The sequence below is a fragment of the Haemaphysalis longicornis genome, unplaced genomic scaffold (assembly GCF_048455015.1).
Source record: "Haemaphysalis longicornis isolate Haplotype H1 unplaced genomic scaffold, Haemaphysalis longicornis Haplotype H1 scaffold_1, whole genome shotgun sequence".
NCBI lineage: Eukaryota > Metazoa > Arthropoda > Arachnida > Ixodida > Ixodidae > Haemaphysalis > Haemaphysalis longicornis.
In genome coordinates this window covers 276,269,146-276,282,205 of record NW_027526203.1, presented here as the reverse complement: position 1 = coordinate 276,282,205, position 13,060 = coordinate 276,269,146, and the positions used below count along the sequence as shown (strand labels likewise).

Sequence of the window (13,060 nt, the reverse complement as noted above, 5' to 3'; positions counted from 1 at the left end):
CGTTGTAGTAAAACAGAGCCATGCGATTGCCTTGGGGTGTGGCGCCATGCGTTAACCAGAGAGCATAAACAAGTCTCGAGCCGCGATGAGCTCGCTCCGTGGGCGACTATACCGCGCACCTCCGGCCTGGCTTTCGACGGCGCAGAGGGGTCCAAGCCAGACCCCGTTGACGCACTTGATCTTGCAGGCACGCTTCTTGTCCACGCCTCCGAAGAGGCCCATGAAGCGCACCTCGTACACGTTTCCGAAGTGCTCCATGCCGTCGGTCTGGAACAGCGACCCGTTGAACACGATCTCCGGAGGAGGGCAGCTGGTGCGCGACGCCGCAGTCGGGCTGCCCGGGGTCGCCGTGGCCGCGCCGGCCCCGACGCCGTCTACCGCTGCACGCGCGCAATCGAGCAACGCTGAGAACCGCGAATACGACAGATTGGTGCGCGCATTACTTTCATAGCCGATGGGGCTTCGTGGTGAAACCTTTTGAAGAGTACAACAGGAAAAGCCGTTTGGTGGGTTCAATTCAAATTTTCCACTTTTTATGTGGGTGTCAAAGTGTAGCTCTGATTGGCTGAGCGCAGACAACGCGCGTGTGACGCAAGGCGGATGCGTTGGTTTCTGTGCAGTGGTGCAGAGCAAAGGCATCGCAAGTGTCACCACGTCACGTCTTGAAACGGACCCGAAATGGACATTTTCGAAACGGACGCAACTAAGACTTTTGCCCCAGGATTGCAACTTACGGAATAACGTTAAAATCTCCCGCACCAACGCTACACTATAGTTCCCGCTCCCCACAGCTTCCTGCTTCCAGCATTGTATTTATCGGTAAACGCTCGCCCGTGGTGGGTAGCGGAAATCAAATGCATCGCTCTTGGTTATATGCCGTTGCCGTAACGTATAATATTGTGCGTCAATGCAGGTCTGTAACAATCGTTTTTTCAGGCGCAATTCTGCTACCCCATAGCACGTTCGGAAATACCGGCACAGTGCCGAATACATGCGCCGCCAACGAAGTGTTTCATCGCACCCGTGGGGCCGCTGACATACCAATTATTTTCTCTCTCAATGTCGGCGATATATTGGTGGAGAGAAAACAAATCCAAACGCATTTTTTTTTACTTCATACGCACAGGACGAATGTCATGTAGGTGTTTTGAAAACGGAATGGGCTGTATGGTACCAGCAAACATCGCTGGTGAGTCACGCACGTATAAGCTCCGAAAACCCTAGTACGGATTCTTGGGCAAGTTGGTGTGGCGATCTTGATGAATTCATAGCGCAAAAAAGGACGAGGACATAGCGCTGTGTTGTGTGTTCTCTCTATGTCCTCGTCCTTTTTTGCGCTATGAATTCATCAAGATCGCCACACCAACTTGCCCAAGAATCCGTACTAGTGAACTTTATTTCTTATACATCGGGCTCTTTGTGTTCTTCGGTTGACCCGTGCTACATTGCTTCCCTCGTTGCCAATGCCAACTGCCGCGTGCGTGCTCTGTCGTTCTGTATCCGGCACAAGGTGATCCCACATGAAGTAAGACTGTTGTTCGGCGGGTTCGCGCCTTCCGTGGGGCATGGTGCTCGAGTGAGCAGGATACTGAGGTCCGAATGGCAGCACCAAGCACGCATCTACAGGAGACTGCTCATTACATGCCTTCAGGATCCGTCGAAGCCCTTGAGTGGGAGCAGGGCCGTGCGCTCGTTTTTCGCCATTGTGGACAGCAGCACGGAATTCCTGTGGCAGCAGGTTCTGCAGCGACTGCGTGCGGAGCTACCCAAGAAGCCTCATGGACCCAGGTGCGACGTGAAGACAGTCGGGGAGGTGGAGCTTCCGGAAGACCTCCGAGGCGTGCTCAGTCTCGGACCGAAGTTCGCCGTGGAACCGAAATTGAAGGCTCCGGAGCTGCTATCGCTTGTACGGCAGGTCTCAAGCCGTGCCCCCGAAGCTGAGGCCGAAAGATGCATTTCAGAAGGTGTGGACGTGCTAATGAGGACCAAAAGTGTTGTTTCCCGTGTACCTATACGCAAGGTGGCGGCGGCCCTTCGTGACAGGGACCTCGCGGTTCTTCCCGCAGATAAAGAAGGTGGGTTTGTCGTGTTAAAGAAAGCGCATTTTGGTGAAAAAGCCCTCGTTGCTATCAATTCAGTTTTGCGGCGGCGCAAGAAGGTGTCCATTAGTAAACTCAGATTAGAGGGTCTCAAATTATGCAACAGATTGAGTCTGAGTCGTGTAGCAAAAAGCATAGAAAAGGTGAGGTCGGGATCCCTGGAAGTTATGTTTACTGCTAAAAGCCACAAAGTGGATTGCCCGTTCAGAGTTATAATTTCGGAAAACGGCACATGGCAAAAAGCAGTGGCAGTGTTCCTGCAAGAGAAACTGAACCTTTTAGCTATTGACGACCCGTTCATGGTGAGGAATTCTGAAGAAATTGTTGATTTTTTGAAGTTAAATAGTGACAAGGGTTTTCTGGCCTGCTCGATAGACATCAAGGATTTATATTATTCGCTGCCACATAAAGAGCTACTTAAAAGCGTTGAAGAAAGCATTGATCGGTTTGGCTCGGTGCGTTTCCAAAATGCGGCCCTGGTCTCAGTGGACGGGTTCCTTGAGTTACTAAAGTTTTATTTGAGGTCAACTGTTGCTGAATGGGATGGGAAATACTATGTTCAAAAGCAGGGAGTGTGTATTGGTTCCTGTTTGGCTCCCGTTTTAAGCAACCTGTTTTTAGCCCACTTGGACAGGTGTCTTGCAGACCGTTTAGATGATGTTCATGTTGTTAAAGTTTGTAGATACGTTGATGATTTCTTAGTAATCTTTGACAGCAGTGTTGCCGATTTTCCGTTGGCTGTCTGTAAGCTTTTAGCGCTATTTAGAGAGTGTTTTAGTCCTTTGGTGTTAACTCATGAGGTTCCGGACAACAACGTGCTACAGTTCCTTGATATTAAACTGACGCTCTCTGAGCGACGTGTATGTTGGGCATATCACCCGAGGGCAGACAAGGGCCTGTTACCTTTTCATTCGGCTCACTCCAAGCTCACAAAAAGAGGAATAATTAACCTGTGTTTTAAGAATTCTCTTGAAAAATCGTGCCACCATTCAATGGGGAGTAGCTTCAAAGAGCAAACGAAGCGCTTGATCGCTGCTGGGTATCCGGCGGCCATTCTTTTGTCGGTAGCTGAGAGTAACCTCAAGAATTTAGAACAGAGGAAGGGCAGGTCACAGGAGGGTGAAAAGAAAAAAGTAGCAGTAATTCCATATCTGCACAATACGTCTCACCGTCTCAAAAAGATTGCAAATCGGGTGAACGTAAAGGTTGTTTTTTCTGCACCTAACAAATTGAACAAAATTTGCAAGTTGACTAACCCCTTCCGTAAAGCACCGGTTGGGTGTGTGAAAGGACATAGGAAACCATGTGTTAAGTGCGCAGTCGGTGTGGTGTATGATGTTCCCCTTTCGTGCGGAAAGCGTTATATAGGCCAAACCGGCCGTTGTCTTAACGACCGGTTAGGCGAGCACAGGCAGAAGGTCAGCAAATACAGGGATGGCCATTTGTCTGTTCACTGCCACGACTGCGGCTGCGTGCCACGGTTTGAGCAATGTGTGGTACGGTCGAAACACAAGGAACAAAAAGTAAGAGAAATAGTAGAGGCAGATTTGATTAGTAAAGCGGGGTTGTCCTGTGTGAGTGTGCCGTCACTGAATTTGTCGGATAAGGAGGCAACGTTTCTGCGCAGGGCTGCAACACGTCAGCATTGGCGGTGACGGTGGGAAGTGATTGCGGGTAGGCTGGGGATACATATTTGTACGTTTGTGTGAAATAAAATTAGTTGGAAGTAATAGCGCTGTGTTGTGTGTTCTCTCTATGTCCTCGTCCTTTTTTGCGCTATGAATTCATCCGAAAACCCGTTGCGGAAAAGTAGGTGTGAAAAGGTGCATGCGTGTGCCACTCAGCGCCCAGTTAATTGCATCCATTTAGAATTACATAACTGAAGCACTCACTTGGCATGCAAGGGAATTGGGAACCGATAACGCTTAAAGGGCCCATGCAGACAAAACAAAAGTATGGTTCATTCGAAAGATTGCCTCGTTAGAATCATACTGACGCCACTTTTACCGTAAACTTCTACCAAATAAGCTCTATAATTAGGGGAAAAAATGGAATGGCCATGCGACTCACTATCTCATTTACCGCACTAGGACATAAGACGTCGTATGCAAACCCGTGCGATTGGCTGAGGCTGGCAATAGGAAAAGCAAGTTGTTAAGCAGGGCTTACAAGCTGGCAGAACGAGCTATTTTCGCTTAAGTGTAATGCACATTCATTTTATAGCAGTAAGAATGTCAGGGTAAACAGTGGAAGTTGATAAAGTACGCGTAGTCATAGAAGTACCAGTGCGTACTGCTGTTGGTAGTGCGCGCAATACGCCTGTTATAGCTGCACACCAGTCCGGCGCTTTAGGGTTGTCTCAGACAATACTGGCCGATTGGCGTAAGCGACAACGAATTACGTGGCCCTGTTTGTCGAACATACCCCATGTTTCACTAAACGATTACTAACGAAAACTAATTGATAAATTTAATTAAACTAATAAACGAATCTAGTTAAACTCGTAAAACGAAATGAATAACGAAAACAATCCAGGTGCAAATACCGTCAAAAACAACGCAAAGGCGGAGAGCGGTACGGAGCGGTATGGTGGCGCCATCTAGGAGGGCTGCCGGTAAATAAGGCTCTGCAGTCGGCTGTAGACTGAACGACGTACCAAAAGTTCGTATGAAGACCCGTTCGTGTGACGTCATGGCAGGCGTCACGAAATACACGATTTGGCGGGAGACTCAAAATTCATTAATTTCTCAGCGAATAGAGCGTTCGCTGCCGGACAAGCGCTGAGGGCATTATAAAACACGAAATCTTTCGAATAAAACAAACTTGTATTTTGTCTGCATGGCCCCTTTAAGTTTAACGCAAAAGAACGCGGTTGATTGTCATCGCACCATTTTTGCTGGGTCACACCACATTAAAATATATTTGCCTCTCATTCGGAGCCAGGGATGCGCCGTCAAGTGTCTTCGTGCACCTCATTATGCCCTCATTAGCGCCGCTGTACTCAACTCTGTTGCAACAACCATTTTGGTGCGGCTAGGGTGGGGATTTCCTGCAGCTCTTCCTCTTCCTGGCTCAGCGCTATTCAAAACTGTGTCCACAATGCTAGGAGCACTCAGCAGGTTGAAAAGATAAATTCCCCGGGACGATAACAGGAACAGGAAACAAAAGGGCTAAGAGTACGTAATCAAGATGTTTTATTTTGACTTTGGTTGTTAGCGCTTCTTGACGGAGACACTCGACAAACGAGACAAGAAAACCGGAGGGTGGGTGAAACTATGGGATAAACGGGGAAGACAACAAAGGGAACTATAGGAAGACGACAAACGTACTTGACTACCAAAGAGCACTGTTCTTTGACGACGGGTCTTCCAAGTTGCCTACTCAGCTCCCCCTTCTACTCCACCGGAATGTAGCGCGGCCGAAGAGGAGGAGGAGGGGTGGGAAATGGGGCTTGCGCTAACACCACCTGCTTACAGTCTCATATTTCCGCTTCTGTTTTCAGGCGACGATTGTCCTACAGGCACACCACAGCGTTTCACGTTAAGCCGCGGCCAAATCCGAAAGTGGGTGCCTCTCAAAATTTTTTCGCGGCAAGATTTTGAGTTATCAGTGGAGCTTGCCAAAAACCTTTCTGCATAACAAAATTAGCGGCAACAAACTCATGGCGTCGATTAGAGATCTGCTTGGGAATTCGAGCACTTTAGAGCACGCCTAAATTTCGAGTTATCCTATTTTGAGTTACTTGGTTATATAGAAAGGAAAGCCAGCAGTCTAGCACCCCACGGCGGAAGACGTTTGACTGTTTTTCGAATGACAATAGCCATTTCTTCAAATGTTGAGGACGAAAGCGGCGAAAAACACGTGCCCACGCGGGGGACCGAACCCACCACATTGGGATTACGTATGCGTCCGGTGCCTTAACAACTCGGCTACTCGGGCGGCTGTACTCTCCACTACTGGGGTGTATATGTTAATATATGCCGGATGTTAAGCGCGGGGGTGGTAGCCAGCGCCGCTCCGGCAACTCGAGGGGAAGGAGACCGTCTGTTTAACTCCCTGGGCGTGACTCAAGCGTCTACAGCATGTGAACGCAAATTATGGCCTCCATTACGCGACTGAGGTGAATGATGACGACGACGGGTGGCGGTGGACAAAAGTGAGTGTATGTGACTATTTTTTGCTCGGAGTCAGGCATGGATCATATTCCATTATAATGCCAGAAGCAGTGCGTCTAAAGGGATGAACGGACAACATCGGCGAGAAAAACCGAACGAGACAGAACACTAAATAGAGCCATAATAAAGCTGGCAAAGTTGTTGCGCGTCTGGGTGTATGCGTGTCTTGAATTTCGATTCACATAATCGTTTATTTCCCAATCTAATGGGGTATGCAGCTTTCTCTGAAGATCGGGAGATGGAGACACCAGACATTCTTTGTGCTGGCCGCGTCGAGGGCTACTGCAATGACGTTAGACGGATTTTAAATGTCCTTTAATGCTAATCTTCATAATTTTATTGTCAAGTTATTCCGCAGTGTGTGCCGAAATTTTTCTTTGTGCCAGCACAATGCCCATATATGCAGGTGCCCGCGGTCTGTGAATTAAGTGTCACGCCGCGGACTCGGGAAAGTGCGGTCAAAGCCGAGATCCCCAAATTCATGCTGGGAGAATGTTAAATAGAGGAGTTATTTTTCCGCGCACTTAATTCGATCTAGAATGCGTTTAAATTGACCGACAAAATACCAGACATTACCTAGACGCTTCCCACGTGCAAGCTTACAATGGCATGTAAGAGTACGAACTGTTTGCTAAAGCGCAATGAGTTCTGTTGTGAAGTGGTGACAATGCAGTAATAACCAATGTCGATATATTCAGTTTTTTTTTGTGTGTATGTGCATGTGCCTGTCTGTCTTTTTTCTTTCCCCCCCTTTTTTTCCGGTATTCAGTTGTTGCCGCTAGCAATGAATTCCGCTTTTGACAGCTAGCAATGAGCGCCGGCGCCCGGCCGCTGCTGCCGGGCGCCGCCGTACAAGGCCACCTGATGGCCTTGGCGGGCCCATTTTCTCTACCTTAGTATGTACTTAATGACAATAAAAAGTATTATTAATATGAAATTCTGAAATGACTAGACAATGCCCACAACTGCCTTCAGTGTTGGAAGTGGCATTCTGGACGACTTTTTATTTTATACAACGCAAACGACTGCACAACAAATGAAGATGACGAGAGTATAAACGAAGACACACATGTTAAAATATGTTGTACGAACCAGACTAAATGTATAGCAGAAGAAAAAAACGTAAAAGATAGTAAATACTAACGTTCTTCCTAGCAACAGTGTCCATTAAAACCTGTTGGTTAGAACGCGCATTTCCTCTCTTTGTTTCCGACAACACACTCAGCCTAGCCTCTGCTACGTGACCTCTTGTAGTCTCGTTTCTTTAGCAAGGGAGAAGGGGTGCCGCAGGAGGAACGATGCAGGATACCTTAGAATGCGTACCAGCATCGTTGTAATTGCAGCTTAGATGATTAACTACTCATCGCGCTCTTCCCCAGTTCTCTGAAACTTGCCCGCGCTAAGCAGGAACACACCGGCAGTACCTTAAAGTGACGCTCAGGCTTAATCCAAAGTTCGAACAGCATTGAGCCAGTTTTTCTCCCCACGCTGTCTTTACTATAACAGCAACATCCATCATCCCTTTATTTCTCCTTCGTCGTTGTCGTTTTGCTCGGCGAACGCGAGTCGAGCACCTGCCCTTCACTTCGCAGGACGGCTGAGGTCACCCCACAGACGTAGCCTATCGCCGTCGCGGTTTTATGGCTGAGCCACAAAGAATGGCCTAACGGACACAGCGGGTCCCTCGGGAAAAGTGCGCGGGACGCAAGCCGTTTTACGGCCTGAGCTCTTTTCTCGACGCCGGGTTATGGATAAGAGGCTTTCGAGTGAGCAACGGACCGGAATGCTCGCCCCGCTCAGTCCTGTTGTCTGGAGCACAAAACATACACAGAGGGCACGAAGAAAAGGAGCAGACGTCTGTGGAAGGACACCAGTGAATACAGCCCGTGCAAGCAGTTGGGGAGCGCGAACAGCACTTAGGGCATCGTCAGGAGACAAACAAGGATGACTGAGGGCGAAAGCTGAAAGCACGCACGCACATACATACATACATACATACATACATACATACATACATACATACATACATACATACATACATACATACATACATACATACATACATACATGCATACATACGTACGTACATACGTTCATACATGCACACATACATACACACGTGCATACATAATACACACAAACATACATGCATACATACATACATACATACATGCATGCATGCATACATACATACATACATACATACACATACATACATACATACATACATACATACATACATACATACATACATACATACATACATACATACATACATACATACATACATACATACATACATACATACATACATACATACATACATATTCTGTCTTGACGTAGAATGTCACGCAACAGCTGACTTCGAAATGGATGAACGAACGAATGAATGAATTACCTACTATTAAAACACAGAGGACGTTTGTTGTCGCTGATGGGTTCGGTGCCAATGCCCAGGATACCAGTGAGCCTGGCCTACTCCCGGACCAGGTTTACCAGGAGGAGCTGGCCTTCCAGGCTCGAGATGGCCATCGCTGCCCCCCATAGGCTCAATCATTCTTTCTGGTGGTGTGTCTGTGCGCCAATTTCTAATGCACTCCCACGGGCTGTGGTGCAGTGCGTGAGCGTTGCTTCGCGTTGGACATTCTGAATGGCAATTTCCAGGGTATCGAGGCGATACCTGTGGAGGATTGTGTAAGTGTTGGTATCGATCTGCTTTCAGGAGGTAGCGTCCAGTGAGCATTGCTTATTGTGAGGGTCCGGGTATACTGTGCCGTGGCTGACCGTAGCCACTGGGAAGGACGTTAAAAAGCAGCGTGTTGTAAACGGCCCGGTTTGTCAACTCACGGGAAGTGGTGTTAGTCGATTTCCCACTAGCCCTTCGTTGTCGGAGATTAAGGTCAATCTCAGTGTTCCTTGCGGTTTTCACTTCATCTCGCTCAGCAGGTTCTGCCACCCGTGGCATTCTTCTTTTAACGAAATCACAGCATGCCTGCCTGGTGCCCGTTTTGTGTGTAGGCTCTTCTGATATCGTTCTCCGTGGGTCAAGGCTTGGGTGATAGCTCCGGCCTCCGCTTTATCGGGATTCGTTGCGGTTAGGATCGATCACAATTGCCACCGTATCGTGGTCCTTCTTGTGCATTGGTGCGTCGGTGTAACCTATGCTAGGGCCTCCTCGAAGTTTTCTCAATAGATATGTTATTCTCGCTTTTCTTCTCCTTTAGTGGGTTGCCTTGTCCATGTTCTTGATAGTGGGTGATATTGCCGCTAACCATGTCTTGTGTTTTGTTTACTTAGTTTTGTTACCAGCGTTTGGCCGCACCTGACTTTCTTATCAGGCACGCGAAGCGAAGCGTGTGTTTCCCTCTCTTCCTTTTGCATGTCGGGCAAGCTGCCTTATTTGAAAGGGAGAGTGTTGCACCCTGTCGTCACTGGACTAGAATGCTCTTCCTTGTTCTCCATGTAATTCAACGGTTCCAGAAAGCAGAGCGCGAAAAGATACATGCTCACAGGGCAAACGCCGCGGCTTTCCGATTCGCCGACACTCGTTTGTGCATGTCACGTTGTTGACTGCTCCGTCACCGCTTGTGTATTCTTTGAGTTCTTAGCGGCCGAGCAGAAGTTCGCTCCAATAAACTTTTGTTCCTCGAAGAAACCTGCGTCCTCCTTGGCTACGTGACAATATAAACAAACTTCTGCGTGTGCCTTTATTGAGGTCGACTTTTGTTCAAATGCCGGTTTTATCTGCGGGTGTGCTTACCCTTCAGAGTATGGCTCAGCTTGTTCGTGTGTTTTTAGCCTTTGTTTTTGCGCGTTCAGGATGGCTTCTTTCCTCGAAGGAATTTGTTATCCCTATGTTTTGCAACTTATTCGTGGCTGTACGCTGGTGGAGGTCGATTGCGGTTTTATAAGCTCCCCTTAATATTGTTCCAGCTCCTATGCGTATTGTTGCGGTTCTGTTTGATAGGAAAGCTCTAACCTAGTCGTAAATTCTGTCTCCCTAATAAAATTTGTTGAGTTCATTTAGAATAGAATAGTGTGACACATTAGCAGAAGCCCCTTTTAAATCTAGGGCCATGATTTCGTGTTCACTGTCCTTTAGAGTGTTGGTGAGCGCGTCTTGTTTCAGGAGCAAGAAGGAGCCCTGCGTTGATTGTCCTGCTGTGGAACCTACCACGGTGTGCGGTAGGCGGTCGTTATCTTCAATATTGTTTTGTAGCCCGTTTAATACTATTCTTTCATATGCCTTCCTAGACATGATACCGCTGAGATTAGTCTAAGTGCTTCAATTCCTGGTTTATTTCCCGGCTTGTGGATTGTTATTGTTACGCAATGCTTCCATTCATCCCCGGTAGGATGAATTCACAACTTATAGGAAGCGCTTAGGTGTCCTCAGACTTTTTTTTTTTTGGAATCGCATCGAAACGTTACCTTTTAAGATATGGCTGCCCAAAATGAATATTTTAGTATCTTCAGTAAACTGTCGCCTGTGTGACGTACCCGAAAGAACTGGACACTACTTCTTAGATATCAAGGATGCCATTTGTTTTGGGATTTCCGCACAAGCACTCTCGGGAAGGACTTTGACTTGACACCCCATGGAGTGGGATATCTTGTTTCATACGGAGACGATTACGTGTGTTGTGTTTTTTTTTTTCTATTCGCCTTCCATAGCCTATGGAAAACACATATGTTGGATAGACGCCCTAAGCCGATGGTTTAGGGCGTCTATGCTGGTTTAGACGCCCTAAGCTGAAGGCAAATAGCAAGTTGGGCTCAGACGATAGTTCAACTGCCCCGAAGCCCTGTCAGCGTTTATTCGGCGGCGAAAGGTCTTTAATTGCCGAGAAATTACCAATTGAAAAACGCATTTAATTCCTCGCCTCATTTCACGGCATTTCGCGTGACGTAAACGGTTGCCGGTAGCGAATGAGACAGCGGTGTGGTCTAGCAGGAAAACTAAAACCTACCAAGCGAACCATCGCGGCCGCAGGAGCCACTGGTCGCGCACTCGGCGCATACGACAAGACAACTTGCCCGCCTACACTTCCGTTACCTGCCACTCTCTGTGCGTCAATCTTGGGGCCGCACGGGACGGGAGATGGTGGTTGAACAAAGTGAAATCGCCGCGCAGCCTTTCACTATACCTACAAAACGTCTAGCGGACAGCGCAACCGCAGCGCGGACGACGACAGGGGCGCTCTTTATATTTGCCTTCTCGTTATGGATAGTTGGATTTTGGTCGCTTCGATGCACTCGACATTACTCGACACTAAGGTCAGGGACCTTACTCGACACAACATTGTGACGCCATCTGTTAGTTTAACTTGTAACAGCATGCATCGCTACATTTGTGGGGCCGATTGCGGCATCTATTGACTGTTTTGCGAAGCGAGTTGCTATTAGCCCATCTGCCAGAAGTGTGCCTAGAGCTTTTACGAGCGCCCAAACCACTACTAACAAAAACGCCTTGGCACCAGCGTGCAATTAAAAAATGTGCACAACATGACACAAATATCATTTTGCATAAATACGAACCATAGTGGAAGCATAACAGCACACAATGCCCTGAATCGAAAGACCCGGTTTGACGTCCACATTTTATTCAACTTCAAGCCAATCACGAAATTATTTAATACATCGTTACGGCGTGCACTTTGAGGCCGAAGTGCGAAATTAACAGGCGATCGATTGCCCCCTGTTCATCGTAAGGGCAGCACTCGGTTATTGCGATTTACGTGGGCGAACAAGTCACTTCACTCCGGCGCAAGCCGAGACGGTTTAAAAAGAAATCGTGCACGCTCTACATACCCGGTGCGGGTTGAATGGTCGCTAGTGATAATTCCAGCATATTAAACACAGTCCAACCGCGTGTGCTCGCCGTCGTATTTTACCGCGAAGCGAACGCGACCACAACACACGCACAGCTTCGGCCACCGGCCTGGCTGCAAAACTTCGTTGGGGCAGGCAGCGCTACGTGAGGGAGCAAAACACTTGTTCTGTCAGACGCAAATTATTGCCCACAGAAGAGCGAAACAGTGGAAGGCCGACGCGATACTTTCGGCCACGATATAAACAAGAAGATAGCAGGCATGTGACTTGGCCGCGACTTGGCAGCTTGCGAATGTCGGCATGGCTTTAACTATACCTGCACATTTATGATTGTTCATGCCTTATAAAACTGAACGTGCAAAAAAAGATTTTATGTGTTTCTTTGAGAGCTTGTGTGCGCGGTTCTCGTTCTGTTGTTCGTCACGTGACTCTTGGTACATCCACTCAGTTGCCGTTGACGCCATCTCTGCTTGGCGGCTGATAGCTTCACTTTTTGATTATTTACGCGATTATTTTCAAGGTACTGCACAAGAGAGTGGTATATTCGTTTTCTGGGGATGCCAATCTATCTATTTAGACCAACTCCAGTTTTGACTTCAGTGTCCCTTTAATAATCTCAAATATATTTACGGCAGAAATGACTCCCGTCTAATCTGGTATCCCCCGCTAATTGAATGTTTATGGTTTCCCCCGTTTTAAACTCCGCGTGTCGTGTATAACTGCTCGCTATGTTCAGTACGGCTTTGCCCTTTCACTTTATATTCAACTCATTTATATATGTGCATAGTTGAAAATTGTTGTACATATTATTACCTACATCGTCTTGTAGTGTAATAAATGTGATTTATTTATTTATTTATTTATTTATTTATTTATTTATTTATTTATTTATTTATTTATTTATTTATTTATTTATTTATTTATTTATTTATTTATTTATTTATTTATTTATAG

General features: G+C 47.2%; 1 protein-coding gene and 1 long non-coding RNA gene across 3 annotated transcripts in view; one reads left to right on the top strand and one right to left on the bottom strand.

Annotated features, from left to right (window-relative positions):
* The window catches only part of LOC144146436 (locomotion-related protein Hikaru genki-like), a 64,836-nt gene that overhangs the window by 31,691 nt on the left and 20,085 nt on the right, over positions 1 to 13,060 (bottom strand). The window contains exon 2 of one of the 2 annotated variants that reach the window (XM_077678400.1): positions 120 to 380. In XM_077678400.1, coding sequence (XP_077534526.1) covers positions 120 to 380 — 261 coding nt within the window. Of the gene's footprint in view, positions 1 to 119; positions 776 to 13,060 lie in introns of those variants that run through there. The other variant, XM_077678394.1, reaches the window with a different exon arrangement.
* LOC144146453 (uncharacterized) overlaps positions 6,150 to 13,060 on the top strand; it is a 35,643-nt gene continuing 28,732 nt past the window's right edge. The window contains exon 1 of the long non-coding RNA XR_013317682.1: positions 6,150 to 6,255. This is a non-coding gene — a long non-coding RNA (uncharacterized LOC144146453). The remainder of the gene's footprint in view (positions 6,256 to 13,060) is intronic.